Raw genomic sequence first — 16,314 nt, forward strand, 5'->3', positions numbered from 1 at the left:
ACATCGGTTCCCGGTTCAGTTCCATCGGGAACGGGTGCTCCGAGGAGGTCGGTTTTGTCCGGAGAGGTGCTCTGGGTGGTGGTCGGCAGAACTTCCGCAGGCACTATAGATTGACCTGTTCACACGCGTCCCACTTGTTATGCACGTTCCTTGGCTTTTTTTTTTCTTCTCTGCTACTGTCACAGTGAGAAAAACACCTGTGCCAGTATTGTGGCATAACGTAGTGTTGTCCGTGTATTAAAGTTCTGTAAATCTGTTTTCATTGTGTGGAACAGTAACGTAATGTAGGTTTTGGTAGTAAAGCACTGTGCCTGATAAAGCCAGAAGTTTTCTTCGAAAAAAGTGGACGGAAGGCAAACAGATTTGTTTTTTTCTGTTATTGTAGAGAAAAAAAAATCTGGTTGCTGTTACTCAAGAGGAGAGTGAAGGTAGCATCTCAAAAAGCATCTCAGAAAAGGTTTTCTTTTCAGAATCTTCCTCGGAGACAAAGAATGGCATAGGTCAAGGGTAGGGTGGGGCCAGAGAAACAAAGTGGCTTAGATGCTGGTAAGGAATTCAAGGCCTGAATAGCAAGAGCTGTTTTTTGGGGTTTTTTTTCTGTTTTTTTTTTTTTTAAATCAAGGAGGCAGCTGGCATTCTGAGATGTTTGGTTTGTGTTTAGAGTAAAAGTTACTAGAGAATAGGTCTCTTATGGGCCACACATACATTTCACCCTACTCTTTCTCAAGACCCTTTCTGGGGATCTTTCAAACTGAAGCCAGGCTGATCACCTTCTCAAGCACAACTATTTTGTGAATGCATCTGAATTTTCAAGCCAAGTTTGAATGTGGAACTGAGTTAAATGATTTTTGTGGAATGCAGAGTTGTCAATAAAGAAACATGTACAGAACCACACACTTAAAAAAAACCCTTGCCCCTCTCCACTCTGGTATTGGTCGTTTTCTACTTTACTTTGGTATGCCGCTAACATTTTTGGAAGACTTGACATATGCAAATATATTGAAAATTGAGTTGCTCTTCGAATTTTATATTCAGAAGCTTTTTGTGCCTGCTGAGCTGCGAGTTGATGAGTACACTTTGGTTCTTCTTTCACTGTCTCTGGGTAAGGTTTAGATTCCATTTAAGTGAAGAATCTAAATCAGAAGTTTTCATGGACTGAGTAGGTTATTGCTGCTTTAATGAGAAATCACTGATTCATCCCTTTTATTCTTTTGTTAGAAAGCCTAATTCTGAACAGAATATCTTTGTTTTCAGCATTATTCAGGACTAGAAGAAGCTGTCTATAGGAATATCCAGGCATGCAAAGAACTTGCTCAAACCACCCGTACAGCTTATGGACCAAATGGTAAATAAATCCTAAAGTTATTGTAGTGGTTTTGAGCAAAATGTTATGTTTGAAGGCTGAACCTCACTTGACAAGCAAGCAACTGTTTCTTTCTTGAGAAAACACATCAGGCTTGCTCTGGAACTCTGAAGATAGTGTTTGTGGCTATACAGATCAGACTTTGGGTAGCTCTTGAATTATGCACAATGTACCTGCCTTTGCCAGGTTTTTTTACCAGTTACTGTGTTCTCTTTGCTGTCTTACTGCTATATGGAAGACCTGAAAAAAAATTAAAGACCATAAATTGCTATGTAGTCATAATGAACATAACTCTACCACGTCTGATATGATACACCAAAACTGAAGGTATTCTCCAGTATTGATTACTTAAATGATGTACTAATATTTTTGAAGAGAAAATTGCTTTTTCAGAAATTACTGATTTCTCCTTAATTTAACACACTCCTAAGCATTATTTCACAAAAATATTTTTAGGTTCTAGCAGGACTAAAATTTTAATATGTAGGATATATCTGAAATTCATGAAATGGTGTCTGTGTACAAAATTGTGTTTATGTAGTTTACTCAGTTCTGCATTCATCTAACAAGTGATTTTTTTATTCCCCCCTTCCCCTCCATTAGGAATGAACAAAATGGTTATCAATCATCTGGAGAAGCTTTTTGTCACAAATGATGCTGCTACTATCTTGAGAGAGCTGGAGGTAAGTTTTCTTGCTTCAGAAGATGTCAGTTGTGAACTAGTGTTTCTGTTCATGGGCTGGTGTAGTTTGGAATGTTAATAAGCAAATACATGTCACCCTTTTAGGTGATCTATGTATGTCATTTTGTAAATCATTTACATATTTCACTGGATTTGAGTCGATGGGCTATATCCACAGTGAGGCAAAGAACTGTTTTATAAAGGAGTATGAAGTAGTTGCAGGAGATGCTTAATTACCTAATAAAACCAGTGTAGATTTAGGAAAGGTTATGTCTAGACAATATGGAGTTTTTGAAAACTGACTGAAATAGCTGTGGTGTTGAACTGCCAGTGTTTGTGATTGCGATGTTTTCCTGTCTGTTTAGAATATGGTAATTGGGTTTAGAAGTCTACTTTGCATGTTACACGTAGGAATTAAACTTGAAGATCTAAACTTCAGACTGCTTTCCTGTTGCAGTGCTTGATTGTGTAACCTCTGCATCCTGTAAAAATAGCACAAAACCAACATTAAGTATGTCTAATTTGTGTTGTAGGGGGGATGTTCAGTTCTCTGGTTTCATTTTCTTTAATATATATTTGTATTTTGCTTATTTAGGGAAGCTAGCTAATCAAGATATTCTGTGCTGCTTTCTTTTCTGATTTTGTGTATTCTTAGTGTCTTCAGATAAACTCTCATATTTCAGATTGTATACTGGATGCACAGAAAAACCCGGAACATCGTCTTAAGTGGGATACTAGTAACTCACATATATAACTTCTTTTAAAGGTCCAGCATCCTGCTGCAAAAATGCTTGTCATGGCTTCCCACATGCAAGAGCAAGAAGTTGGAGATGGAACAAACTTTGTGCTTGTTTTTGCTGGAGTTCTTCTGGAGTTAGCAGAAGACCTTCTGAGGATGGGGTTGTCAGTCTCAGAGGCAAGTTACACTGTTCTGACAATTCAGATAGCTTGTTTTCAGACTGCTGTTGGTCAGTATTTTTGTGTCATTGTATTGTGAATCATCTGCTTCTTCTGAACTAATTTTTTTTATGTAGAGATGTGTGAAGAACAGCAGTATATCTTTTTCTCTTTGTGATTACTTGCTTCCCTTGTAAGTTTTGCACTTGGGTTATGGCCCTTTGAAAAGAAAAGAGAAGCAATACGAATGCATAGTGAGGTGGTGTAATGGGTATTTATTGTTTGCTGCTCAGGTGATTGAAGGATATGAAAAGGCTTGCAAGAAAGCCCTAGAAATTCTTCCAGACTTGGTGTGCTGTTCTGCAAAGAACCTTCGAGATGTTGAAGAAGTGGCATCTTTGTTGCATGCTTCAGTGATGAGCAAACAATATGGCAATGAACAGTTTTTGGCAAAGCTTATTGCTCAGGCCTGTGGTAAGTGGACGAGAACAGATGTGTCCATCTGAAAAAAACAAGTAGGTTTGCTTGTGGTCATTACTGATGCCTTCATGCAAGATATGCTTTTGTCTCTGAAATAAACGTAACTTTCTCACGTTGAACTCTATTGGCACTGTGGGTCAGGAAAGGTCTGTGTTATCTAATTTTTTTAAAGCAGAAATCCATCTTTTTTCCTCTCTTTTATCAATCGGAAGATGTATCACACTTCAGGTAAATTGTTACTAGCCACAGAATAATGGCAGCAAGGCTGTAGTTGTGTTGTTTTCTCCCTTTAGATCTCCCAGAAGAAACAAAGTCACATGTAGTTGTGTTTTCTTAAAATATTCTGGGTTAGACTTCACTCTTGAATGTAGATGTGTAAATGGATATATGGACTTAATTAACTGAGCAGCCTGAATAGGTGTAGCTTTTTGGTTACTACATTGTAAAAACAAAATTTCTGTTCCTCTTAATGTGGGTTCTTCGCAGATTGTAATTTCCTTAAGTTTTGGCAGGCGTCTCAATCTGTTGAAGTTTAGTACTTCGGGAGAACTCCAGACATTACTTACGGTGTCATTGTTCTACTTTATTCATTAAGCAATACAGATTCATTAATTTTTTTTTTTTTTTGCTTATTTTGCCAAACAGTTTCTATTCTTCCCGATTCTGGTCATTTCAATGTCGATAATATCAGAGTGTGCAAAATTGTGGTAAGTTGCATGTAGCAAGCTTTACTGTGTTATTAAAGTCAATAGTTTAATGAACGTTAGTTTTTAAATCTTTGAATTTTGGAAATACCTTTTTCTATTCTAATCTCTATTGTGTTGTGACAGGCATAATAAGGTTTGGAAATTGATCTTGACATTCCTTGTTTAACACCCAGTATCAGTTTTCAGAAACAAAAATCATGAATAATGAAACATGATGCTGAATCAGATACATTAACTTAATTATACACAAGGATGTTGATTTCATGTTTGTTGTGGAAGCAGTCACAAGATGAGGCTAAGGTGTGCAGGGTGGCAGAAATGCAGCAGTTTAATCTGGCGTCCTTTTTGAGAGTGGGACATGAGGCCTCAGTGTGACACAGAGAATTGGAACAAGTTTATATCTAGTATGAATTTCCCACTATGTTTTTTCCCTGGTAATAAGTGCGTAACAAGTTGAGCACAGAAAATGAATGTCACAGGCCCTAACCTGAACCACCAACTAATCTTAAAATGGAAACCTGTTACACAGTGTTTGTTGTTGTTAAATCAGCTGAAATCTTTATGCTGCAGTGGCAGTTTAGATAGCTACGTTCAAATGAATGTAATGACTGCTTTTCATAAAGGCTAGTGCTGCTTTCTGACAAGAAATGGTCAGTAATATGACTTTGCCCTGTTCCATTTCTTTCCTTTCAGGGTGCTGGTATCTCCGCTTCCTCAGTGCTGCATGGCATGGTTTTTAAAAAGGAAACTGAAGGAGATGTTACTTCTGTCAAAGATGCAAAAATAGCTGTGTATTCCTGCCCTTTTGATGGTATGATAACTGAAACTAAGGTATGTAAAAGCTCAAACTAAGTTAGATGTCTATTTATGCTGATGTGCTCTTATTTTTAGACGTAACTATAAATATTCTTGACACTTGGTGATTGAGATATTTTTGTTAATATTGAGTTCACTAGTTCAAGAAAGTTCATAGAAAATGTTTAAACTTAGTTTTGTTTGGTAGGGTTTTGTGAGTTGGAGAGTTGTTGGTTTTGTTGAGTTATTTGAGCCAAACTGCATGATAGCATGTCTGAGCCTCAAGATTGTCTAGAAGTACTGGAATTGCCATTTTCTTAACTAGTTTTACCTCACTGCCTGGGAAAAGTGACAGTGTTATAAAGTAGGATGACTTGAGAATTATGGATTGGTTGGGAAACAGAATGGTTTCTCAAAAAACTTAAGCATGTAGTTAATACTGAATTAATAACAGTATGTGTTTTACTAGGGCACTGTGCTTATAAAGAACGCTGAGGAACTGATGAATTTCAGTAAGGGAGAAGAAAATCTAATGGATTTGCAAGTCAAAGCTATTGCTGATAGTGGTGCCAATGTAGTAGTAACAGGCGGCAAAGTGGCAGACATGGCACTTCATTATGCCAACAAATACAACCTTATGTTAGTCAGGTAAGTACCAGAAGAGCATAAAACCATTTGATCTATAAGGTTTATGAAATATACTTGCCATGTTGTCTCTTGACTCTCAAACAAGTTAAAATCAAAGCATTGCAGACTGTTAGCTTTTCCTGGTGGATCAAAATCCGAGCTGCAATTCAGTTGTTTCATAGCTTACGTTTCTTGATAGTATCTCACCTCTATGTGACAGCTAACTGGGATGTAGCCTGTCTGTATGGTACTGGCTGGTTTAAGTTCCTGTATAACACAACTGAAATCAAGAATACCAAAATATGTGGATCTAGTAAAGAGGGATGTGGCCTCGAAGACGTGTGAGGCTGTACGATAATGGTTCCTCCTGGTCACAGTCCTCATGTGATGCTTTAGCAATGACGAGATACGCCTCCGTACGTCACTGGTGTATTGATGGGTGGACTCTTGTGTCATTTTTGTGGGCCTTAAATCTTCTATAAGTAAAGCATGTTTATGCATCCCTGAAATGCATTCTGCAATACGTGAAGTCAAAATACTAGCAGTAGCTCTCGCTTCTCATGCTAATAAATGGTCCTTCTAGAAATATAACATGATACTGTAGTCTCTTGCATAACAAAGGATTATTACAGAGGTTTTTTAAAGGTCTTATGTGCTAGAAGATGCAGTTTGATTATTTCCATCTATTTGAATGACTTCACTGTTTTTAAACTCTTAGAAAATAGTCTTTGCATAGAATCCATGAAAATAGGTAACTCAAAAAAATAATAAAAGAGTGAGTTTAATAACTTGATGCAGTGAACTTTGATAGATGTTACCAGTTTATGAAATGCTCCCAAGTTAAGAGAATACTTAACTTGGATGTATTGATCTTTGTTCTGGAAGCTTATCATTAGAAAGACTGTTTTTGCTTTTAAAGGTTGAACTCAAAGTGGGATCTGAGAAGACTGTGTAAAACTGTTGGTGCAACAGCCCTGCCCAGACTGGTATGGACTTTTCTGATGAGGAACAGAAGGGAAGAGAACTGATGAGCAGGTTCAACTCTTTAACTTTTGGTTTTCTTTCCAGACTCCCCCTACTCCAGAAGAAATGGGACACTGCAATAGTGTATATTTATCGGAGGTTGGGGATACACAAGTTGTTGTGTTTAAGCATGGTATGTATGTTTTGTAGAATCCTAATGCTACTGTTGTAGAAGTGTGGTGTTATGTGTGCTTTACATCTAACGAATTTGATTCAGTAATGCACACATCTGTCTGAACAGAAAAGGAGGATGGTGCCATTTCTACTATCCTCATTCGTGGATCTACAGACAATCTGATGGATGACATAGAGAGAGCAGTGGATGATGGTGTAAATACTTTCAAAGTACTCACAAGGGTAAGTAACCAGAACTCTTCAGTTAACAAAATTGAATGATGGACCAGTTTGAGGCAAGACTCGTGCTCATTTGCTAGCAGATATTTACATTGTCAGCTTAGGAGCCTTCTTGAGGTGTAGAGAAGGGTATGTAATATTGAGGGGTGGAGAAGATTGCTGCTGACATCCCTGTGAACTCAGTGTACATAAAAGATGATGCTCAGAGTGTACTGCACTCAGTTTCCCAGTAATGAGTGAGTTTTTGAAGATAGATTATTTTTACTGCTTTCTAAAGGCAGTCAGCTCCTTGTTGACTATTTCCCTAAACGTTTTGTCACGTTCTGTGGAAACCAGGCACAGACGAAAAGCTAGATAGCTATGTTTGTCGCAAGGGATCGGGAAGAACTACTGGTTGCAAATTAAATTTATAGGTCACTGGTGACAAGATATGCTTCCTCCACATAATGCAGATACCCTTTATAGGTGGGAAGAACTCAGTTCTTCGGAGTTTTTTCCATCTGAGAAACTTTTATGACCTAGAATATTATTTCCCTTTTCCTTTTGCATTAAAAAATAAATTAAATGTTTGTGTATTTATTAGGATGGTGGCATGCAAAAAATGGTGCTTAATGTCCTGTTCATACCAACTTATGCACATTGATTAAGAAGACAGAAACAGCCACAGATCATGCATTGTGTGTTGTTTGTGTTGTCCAGTTGTCCTGACTTAAAATTTATGATGATGACTTCTCTCTTTAAAAGACTGGGAGTTCTTAAGTAAATGCTCATTTGCCAGATGCCTAATTCGAAACAAAACTCCTGACACCTTGTGATACCTGTTGATATATTAAACTTAATGTACAGTAAATGGGTTTCCCAGGATATGGCCCAAAAAGTTAATAGAAAAGATGAGAAAATCCAGGAATTCTCTTATTAGTTAGGCATGAGTTGAAATTTTTTAAAACAAACAAACAAACAACAACACCAAAAGAAACCCAGATGCAAAATGCACTGCATTATTTTGCTTTTTATGAAAGGAACTATTTTTTTAAAAGACATTGGAATGAATGAGTGAATTTTGGTAAATTACTCTTAACATGCACGTTTGTTTTGAAGGAGGTACTTGATTAGTCTGTGTGGGATAAAGTTCTGTTGTGTTCTTAATAGAGCATATAAATTCTAAAGAGTGAAAATTAATATGATGTTTTAAGTAAAACTTCATGGTTTGGGGTGGTCTGTTCACAGGATAAACGTCTTGTTCCTGGAGGTGGTGCAACAGAGATTGAATTAGCCAAACAGATCACATCTTATGGAGAGGTACAGCAAATGGGCTTTTTGACTTTTTCTTTTTTGTACACGCACACACATATGTACACAAATATTTATGTGAATTATAAAAATATATACATATTATTTTATAGAAAAATACACACGTGTATTAACGCATGTAAAACAATAAAAAATGTGAGGGAAAATGCCTTCCTATCTTACAGTTTTTTTTAAATGCTTGATGTGGCTTTCAACTTTAGACTTGTCCTGGGCTTGACCAATATGCCATCAAGAAGTTTGCTGAGGCGTTTGAAGCCATTCCTCGAGCACTGGCAGAAAACTCTGGAGTAAAGGCTAATGAGGTCATCTCTAAGCTTTATGCTGTGCATCAGGAAGGGAATAAAAATGTTGGATTTGATATTGAAGTAAGTAGTCTCTTGCATTACTTGGATGCTCTGCAATACAGGGTTATATTTAAATGTGCTTCTGTCAGTATGAAGTATTTATAGATTAATTTAAGTCATTGAAGCTCTGTGTTCCACAGTCTAGAAGAACAACTCCTTAGAATTGCAGTACTGAAGTGTTTTTTGTCAGCAGGCAGCTAAATTGAGTGTAGTATAGTGGCCTTCTGTAAGAGGTCAAGTGAGATAGTGAACTAATGTGATTGAGAGAAAGTCTTTAGTAACGACTTAATCTTCCTGCTAATGGATTAGGAATGATGGTTTTATCAAGAGAGGAGATGAGATCAGAGAAAAGTTTGCACTAAACCTGTAACCTTGAAAACCCAGTCACTTGCTAGGTGGAAGCCTGACAGAGTTCTGAATGTTTTTCCCCGTCTGATAGGCCGAAGCTGCCGCTGTGAAGGATATGTTGGAAGCTGGTGTGTTGGACACATACCTTGGAAAATCCTGGGGGATCAAGCTAGCTACAAATGCAGCGGTGACTGTCCTAAGGGTAGATCAGGTGAGCTTACAGCTAATGTGGGTGCCAAATTGAAACCTTGAACTTGGTGTGCAGACCACCAAGGCGAAATACGTGAATCAAGGCATCAAAATACGGTATCTGAAAATGTGGTTTGTCTGTTTCAGAATGCCAGAGGCATTTGATTAAGGACCTCGTAATTTGGGATGTTACAATGTTGCTGCTGCCATAGGAGGACTATGAATGTTTCTTTTTTTTTTTTTTTTTAAGATTTGATAGTTGATACTTGTATCCACAAGTTAATCCTAACTTCTGTAGGAACAAGATTTGACACATGAAACCTTTTCTCATACGTACAGATTTATATTTTTTTTATTACATGAAAAATCCAACTTTTAGGAAGAACTGAGGTTATGATTTTAATGACAGAAATCTTCACTTTGCATATTTTGTGGAAATCCTGCAAAACTGTATTTGCATATAAAATCCCTGTAGATTATTATGGCGAAAACAGCAGGCGGTCCAAAAGCCCCTAAGCAACAAGGACATTGGGATAAGGATGACTGGAAAGATGAGCCTGAAAAATAGTGTGCAGAAAGCTCTGTTTCTCTAGCAGAGAGGTATCCATGCATGACTATTGACAAGCGCACAGTAGATGGTCTCTTTCTTCAGGACACATAATGCTGCTGTCTTAACGTGTGCTCGTTGCCGTGTTTTGTACTTTTGCTTTGGCAAGTGAATTTCCCTCCTAAAACTAAATTTTCATCAAAGGGATGACAAGTGCAGTTTTAGTTTTACATTACTTGTCACTGTATTAAGTGCAGAAAATGAGCCTTTAACATAGTAGGACTGGTGGGCTTTGTCCTTTTTAAAGTGCAATGCTTAGACTCAGTAATTTGGAACAACAGCTCTGGTAATTCTGCTTTGCAGTAGCGTGCATTCTATAAACTGATCACATGTTAGCATATTTAAGCACTCACTTTCTGTAGACTAACTGAAGTCTTCATTTGCATGCAAAAATGAAGTAAATATATCAGGGCTCAGCTTCTGCCATTTTGAAGAAAATAACTCAGGGGTAATAATAGTCACTTGCTTATGTTCAGAGTAGGGGAACTGCATGAATTTAGTGAATGTTGATAGGTGGCATCATATGACTATAAGTAAGAGTGGGATAAGAGTCTGATTCTAAACTTATTTTTTTTTTCTACTTCCCTAATATCTTCAAGATCATTATGGCAAAACCAGCTGGTGGCCCAAAACCTCCATCAGGAAAGAAAGACTGGGATGAAGACCAAAATGACTGAAAAATTTAACTGTACTTTTTCAATGATATGATTTTGTGAGGTTTTTTTGATACTCCAGTTGGAGCCTGTCATGATGTTTTGCTCTGTTGCCTTTAAGTTATGAACTGTGTCTAATGAAGTGCAGAACTTCTAACACTTCAATAAACGTACTCACTGTTAGAATGCTGGTCGTCATTCTGTTTGGATTTGGCATGACATGGTGGTTCCCAATATGCAAATGTGCAGGTGTGTGTGGGGAGCTGACCTTGGATGGCTGCCATGTGCTCCTATCTCACCAAGACAAAGGTGGAAAAAAAGCTGAAAAAGCTCAGGAGATAAAGACAAGAGGATCCCTTACCAATTACTGTTGCAGACAAAACAGGCTCAAGGTGTAGAAAATTGATTTATTACCCATTAGAAATAGAGTTGAAGCGTGAAAAACAAGAACAAAACCTAAACCACCTTCCTCTTCTTCCCAGGATCATTCACGTTCATTCATTCCTGACTCTTCCACCTCCGCACCCTGAGTGGTAGGAGGGAGAGGAAAGGCGGGGCTGTGGTCAGTCTGTATTAGCTTCTCTCTGCTGTTCCTTCCTGTGCAGCCTTCTCCCTTCCCACCTGGTATGGTCTTTTGTGAGCTGCTTCAGCACAGGGATCCTCATTGTAGGGTTACAGTCCCTCAGGAACAGCAGCTCCTGTGTGGTCCTCCTGTTTGGGGCAGGGAAACCTGCTCCAGGCTGGGCTGCCCTCCACAGGCTGCAGCTTCCTCCAAGGCACCAGCCACCTGCTCTGGCCCCAGGGCCTCCACAGCTGCAGTGTGGAGGTCCAACATCATCCTCCCAAGGAGCTGCAGGGTGACAAGCTCCTCCACTGTGGTCTTTGCAGGTGGCAGGGCTGTTTTTGACACTATTCCCCTCACAGCTGGGCAGTGTTCTGCCCTTCCTTGTACAGGCTTTTCCTGAGGTAAAAACTAATACAAAATAATTCTGTATGGCAGAAGGTCTGTGGCCCACATGCACATTAATTTTTGGTATGCGAATCTATTTCCTCATCCATTAAGTCTTCCTGCTCAAAGTGGCAGGCTGACAGCAGTGAACTCTATCTCATTCTAACGGCCTTAAAAATAAACGCTGAGGTGCTGGAACCTTTCAGCCACAGCCCTCGTTTAAGATTCTTCTTGGAAAGTAAACAGCTTCCGAGTAGCTTCAAAGGAGAACTGCACTTGAAATTCGAGCTACTTCAATAATTAATCCTTTTATTACTCTTGCCAGTGCTACGCCGTTTCACAGCCAGAAGGGAGTGGAAGGCTAAATCGAGTCTGGAACTAGCGTATGCCTAAATAAGGCCACTGTACAACAGCTACACTAATACTCACTTTATAGTCAGTTGCTGGTGTGGCTGAAAAATAAACTCAGCAAGTTTTCAGGAGGACTGGCATACTGATCCAGTCAGCTGCATGAGTGCTCCTGCTGGTGCCTGTAAGCATAACAAGAACAGTAAGACCACCCCTTTTCTTAGCAAGGTCGTTGTGAAAAATGCACTCAATGTCAGCAGCTGCTGCTCCAGTGTGGAGGAGGCAAGATTTTATTGATGTGAAACGTGATGTGAAGCCTAGCCTGTGGAGGACAGTGTAGTTACAGGTCACAGCAGGACTAGTTTTCTTACCCCTCCAGTGCAGAAAGGGCCTGTAGTAAGAGATCTGCGCTCGCAGCTTTGCCAAAATACCAGTGTTAAGGTTCCCATGCAAAAGACTTCCTAGAGAGTTTGCAAACAGAAAGCACCCCTACTGGACATAAACCAACAGCAGAAAAAGAGCTGCCTGAATGTGTCTCAGCTCTAAGGTATTTAGGAAAAAACAGGTTCTTAAAGCTTAGAACCCAGCTCTAAAATACACCTGGAACAAATGACAGCTGAGATAACTATAGATCAAAGTTACAGCTGGCCCCTTTAAAGTGTAAAAGCTGCTGACTAAGATGTATTAGCACTTGCAGGAAACAAAAAGTAGCTGTTACTTGTCTGTGCCAACACACAAATCACTCAATAGAAGCTTAAAGCTGTAATTTTGAAAAAACCCCTTTTATTCAAAAGTAGTGAAAACACTGAAAAAAGTATAAGTTAATCACTTGTCAGTGTCTTAAGAAGCATAAAGTATATTCCTGCAGTTGTATACAGTAGCTCCAACCTGATTGATAACAACGTGATTTGCAAGTCTGCCTTCTTCCAGGCCACTTGAAGACGGCTGCACACACAAGAGCATTTCTCAGAGGAGTTACAGCAGTCGCTCGTAGAACAGGAGATAGGCTTGTGAGCTCAGCACTTTTGATGCAGACACAGCTTGTACATGGGTATCACTGATGTGGAACCACTGCCCTTTTATGGGTTCAGCTTCTGATGCTACAAAAGGAAGAATTTGAGAGTGAAAGTTACTGCAAAGACCTGAAGCAATCAGTCCTGTTGCTGTTCTGCAGTAAGAAATAATTCATAAAATATTTCTAATTCTTTACCTTGAGGAGATTGTCCTCGAAGGACCAGATCAGAGAGGTGGTTGTTCATACTTCTCATCTTAGCATAAGCAGTGTAGTGACCGGACCTCATCGTTCCACTGTGCTCAACAACTCCATAGAGAGAGTACAGTACTTTTGTATTGCCTTCAGCCACATTCTATAAAAGCAGAAGTTTAGGTATGTCAGTCAGGTAACTGGGTTTTAAACAAGGCTAGAATGTAAACTCTGCACTTTGCTTTGACTTGTTTGCTGGTGAAGGGAAACTGTCCATTAGAGGCTGATGCAAGCACCACAGCTATGATCAGTGGAAGTACACCGATGCAGGTACAAGCTGCACAGAATCACAGAATTGCCTGGATTAGAAAAGACCTGTAAGGCCATCTGGTCCAGTCATTAACCCAAGACTGAAAAGTCCTCAGTGAAACCATATCTCTAAGCACTAAGACTACACAACTCTTAAATACCTCCAGGGATGGGGACTCCACCACTGCCCTGGGCAACTGGTTCCAATGCCTGATAACCCTTTCAGTAAAGAAATTCTTCCTAATATCCAATCTAAACTTTCCTTGGCGCAACTTGAGGCCATTTCCCCTTGTCCCATCACTTGTTACTTCATTGAAGAGACCAATCCTCACCTCTCTACAACCTCCTTTCAGGCAGTTGTAGAGAGCAATAAGGTCTCCCCTTCAGCCTCGTTTTCTCCAGGCTAAACAACTCCAGTTCCCTCAGCCTCTCCTTCTAAGACTCATGCTCAAGACCCTTCACCAGCTTTGTTGCCCTTCTTTGGATGTGCTCCAGCACCTCAGTGTCCTTCTTGCAGTGAGAGGCCCAAAAATGAGCACAGGATTCAAGGTGTGGCTCCACCAGTGCCAAGGGCAGGAGGACAATCCCTTCCCTACTCCTGCTGGCCACACTGTTCCTGATCCAGGCCAGGATGCCGTTGGCCTTCTTGGCCACCTGGGCACACTGCTGGCTCATGTTCAGCTGGCTGTCTATCAACACCCCCAGGTCTCTCTGTGCTGAGCAGCTCTCCAGCCACTCCTCCCCAAGCCTGTAGCGCTGCTGGGGGTTGTTGTGACCCAAGGGCAGGACCCGGCCTTTGGCCTTGTTGAACCTCATCCAATTTGCCTTGGCCCATCGACCCAGCCTGTCCAGGTTCCTCTGCAGAGCCTTGTTATCCTGTATTATCACACAAAATAACCGAAGCTTGACAAGCATTTTACAAAGACTGGGCTAGCAGCTTAACTGCAAAAGCACATTAGAACATGGGAAAGGAGAATCTGAATGATTTCCTACTTACTTTACATTTAGCTGTACAGAAAGGAGCCAAGTCTATCACTTCTGGAAACTTGATATGCCTGTTAACCTTCCGTAGGTTAAATCCAGCCTTAAACAGACAAGTTGACAAAAACCCCATAATGTTAAAATGTAGCATATTAAAGCCATACTTAGTTACTAAACATTTCAGGGTAAAGTTTTAACAACAAGAAATTAGTTTTAAATTACACAAAATTGGAAAAAGCAGTGTCAGGGTTTTCTTCCCCTCCAATGCTTAAGGTTTTCCAGCATCACCTCCTTGCCCCAAAATGTTGCACTGAAGCACAAATTAAGATCGCTCTAAAACTCACTCTTATGGTAACTTAATAGTAGCAAAAGTGGAAAAAGAATCAGCTCTAATGTACTTATCTAACTATGAGGACATCTCTTGCTTCTCAGATACTGCAAAATGCCTGAGGATCTAATTTTATATCACCAAAAGTGATGTAACTTCTACTCCCACCTTATTCAAATAACCTTCCAGTATCAAACTGGAAAAACAAAATCATATTACAGTCTCTTGGAATAGGCTACACATTTCCATTTTTCTCTGTGAAATTGTTTTTCATCTACTTAAAGTCGCCTCCTTTATTTTTCAAGTATTTTGACCAAAATACTGAACAGCTTTAAATTTAGAAGATGCAATAATCTCTCCTATACCCACTACTTTCTTCATTCTTACTTGGAAAACTAAAGCCCTAAATTAAAAATTTTCCTCCATCTTGGGAAAAAGCTAAGTGACTTTACTTCAGTGTCTATACGTAAGACTTAAGTTACATTGCTTTCTATTCATCATTTTTCCCCCAATTCAGTAAGGCTAAGAATCCTTTCTTTTCAGATTCTGCTGATCTTTTCTCATGTTCATTTACTGAGGGAACGTATTCTACCTGTACTGAAATGTAAGAGTCCATGAACTGCTGTAGCAGCAAGAAAAAATTAATGCTAAGATACCGCTTAATACAGTAAGCAATAAACACAGTGAAGGAACATATTGCAAATAAGCTTGCAAAAACCACTGTTTTCCAGACAACTAATGGAATAGCATTTCAGGAAACAAGACCCAACCTCCTCAAAGACCACAGAAACCAACATTGCACACCAATGCCTCCAAAACTTTTTAAATAAACCACAAAAAAAAGGCTTGCAGGGAACGCAAATATGCTAACATTAGTTCTAAGTTAAGCTGACTTATGTGCGTATAGGCATATTAAATCAATCTTATACACATTTTCTGCAGTATCAGCCTGCTGCTTACCTGTTGAAACCTCTTCAAGTGAAGAGTTAAAATTGGAGGAGCGAGAGAGATTAGCATCTGTTTTTTGGCATTAGTATAAACATACTTCTTTTCATCTACAGAAAAGAGAAAACACCAATGCTTAACATCTAAACAAATGTTACATCAAGAATTTATTTCCACTGTTTAGACTGTTACAACTGTCACCTACTACAACTGAGAAACTGAACATTCTCCTTGCTAACATCACGTTAAACGATGAACTGTACAGCATCTGCCATCTTGCAGATCCCAGATCAGAGTAGTAACCGCTCGTGGCACGTCTGACCAGTGTCAGCACCAGCAGAATGAATTCCTCCTTGTTCTCTACAAGTCTCACAATCAGAAATTGCATGCGGCTTTTATTGGCCTTTTCAGCGAACGCCAACATGATTTCCCCAGGACTGTCACAGCAGAATTTTCCACATTTGAGGGGAAAACAGAAGAGTCACCCACTCAACAGCTACTTCCTACATCCACTCACATAGTCAATTTTTAGATTTAAATATGCACTCCCTCTCCCCAAGCCCACTCCTCTTTGCTCACTCTTCTTTTTTCAGTCCTGCAGCATTTTGTACCCAACCTTGTGAACCTACTATTCTGCTCAATTAGGAACTTACTCGCATTACTCCCTGTGAAAGCAGTTCTCACAATCTACCCACTGAATATTAGTTCAACTGATTCAAGTCAAAGTTACAAAAATACCACTTTAGAGACATTCCCCTATCCCCCCTAACCCACCCAAGCAGCAGGAACATATTTAAAGTTTTCTTTCAAAAGGTAATTTGTCATATTTTTTATGTTCTTCTTTAGAATCATAGAATCATAGAACAATTC

At 39.4% G+C, this 16,314-nt stretch overlaps 2 protein-coding genes across 4 annotated transcripts; one reads left to right on the top strand and one right to left on the bottom strand.

The window, feature by feature from the left end:
• Positions 1–1,260: 1,260 nt before the first annotated feature.
• On the top strand, positions 1,261–10,566 carry CCT8 (chaperonin containing TCP1, subunit 8 (theta)). Of its 3 annotated transcripts, XM_009873968.1 has the most exons (16): positions 1,261–1,345; positions 1,967–2,046; positions 2,812–2,961; positions 3,236–3,416; positions 4,068–4,129; positions 4,823–4,960; positions 5,394–5,572; positions 6,471–6,537; positions 6,620–6,707; positions 6,816–6,931; positions 8,156–8,227; positions 8,440–8,604; positions 9,023–9,142; positions 9,596–9,689; positions 9,987–9,991; positions 10,327–10,555. In XM_009873968.1, exons 2-14 carry the CDS (start codon positions 1,969–1,971, stop codon positions 9,686–9,688), a joined length of 1,509 nt encoding a protein of 502 aa, XP_009872270.1. In that variant the 5' UTR covers positions 1,261–1,345; positions 1,967–1,968; the 3' UTR covers position 9,689; positions 9,987–9,991; positions 10,327–10,555. The 3 variants fall into 3 exon arrangements, with proteins under 3 accessions (XP_009872270.1, XP_009872271.1, XP_009872272.1); XM_009873969.1 differs by lacking the exons at positions 9,596–9,689; positions 9,987–9,991 and having other exon boundaries at positions 10,327–10,566; XM_009873970.1 differs by lacking the exons at positions 1,967–2,046; positions 9,596–9,689; positions 9,987–9,991 and having other exon boundaries at positions 1,334–1,345; positions 10,327–10,566.
• A 1,916-nt stretch (positions 10,567–12,482) lies between these two features.
• Positions 12,483–15,527, bottom strand: LOC104269299 (ubiquitin carboxyl-terminal hydrolase 16-like). The gene is made up of 4 exons (XM_009873971.1): positions 15,460–15,527; positions 14,188–14,274; positions 12,888–13,044; positions 12,483–12,777 (listed from the first exon to the last, which is right to left on the bottom strand). The coding sequence occupies exons 1-4, from the start codon at positions 15,514–15,516 to the stop codon at positions 12,653–12,655; spliced, it is 426 nt and encodes a 141-aa protein (XP_009872273.1). The 5' UTR covers positions 15,517–15,527; the 3' UTR covers positions 12,483–12,652.
• Between the last annotated feature and the right edge of the window lie 787 nt (positions 15,528–16,314).

This window comes from Apaloderma vittatum, unplaced genomic scaffold, assembly GCF_000703405.1.
Source record: "Apaloderma vittatum isolate BGI_N311 unplaced genomic scaffold, ASM70340v1 scaffold21567, whole genome shotgun sequence".
In the NCBI taxonomy this organism is placed as follows: Eukaryota; Metazoa; Chordata; class Aves; order Trogoniformes; family Trogonidae; genus Apaloderma; species Apaloderma vittatum.

What these genes read in the sequence shown, in the direction of transcription:
- CCT8 (XM_009873968.1), top strand. Translation starts at nt 1,969, where the DNA reads ATGAACAAAATGGTTATCAATCATCTGGAGAAGCTTTTTGTCACAAAT. An exon ending in TCAGAGTGTGCAAAATTGTG is followed by an intron (nt 4,130 to 4,822) that starts GTAAGTTGCATG and finishes CTTTCCTTTCAG; the next exon opens with GGTGCTGGTATCTCCGCTTC. An exon ending in TACAACCTTATGTTAGTCAG is followed by an intron (nt 5,573 to 6,470) that starts GTAAGTACCAGA and finishes TTGCTTTTAAAG; the next exon opens with GTTGAACTCAAAGTGGGATC.
- LOC104269299 (XM_009873971.1), bottom strand. Translation starts at nt 15,516, where the DNA reads ATGCTAATCTCTCTCGCTCCTCCAATTTTAACTCTTCACTTGAAGAGG. An exon ending in ACTTGAAGAGGTTTCAACAG is followed by an intron (nt 14,275 to 15,459) that starts GTAAGCAGCAGG and finishes TGTCTGTTTAAG; the next exon opens with GCTGGATTTAACCTACGGAA. An exon ending in TCTGTACAGCTAAATGTAAA is followed by an intron (nt 13,045 to 14,187) that starts GTAAGTAGGAAA and finishes CTGCTTTTATAG; the next exon opens with AATGTGGCTGAAGGCAATAC.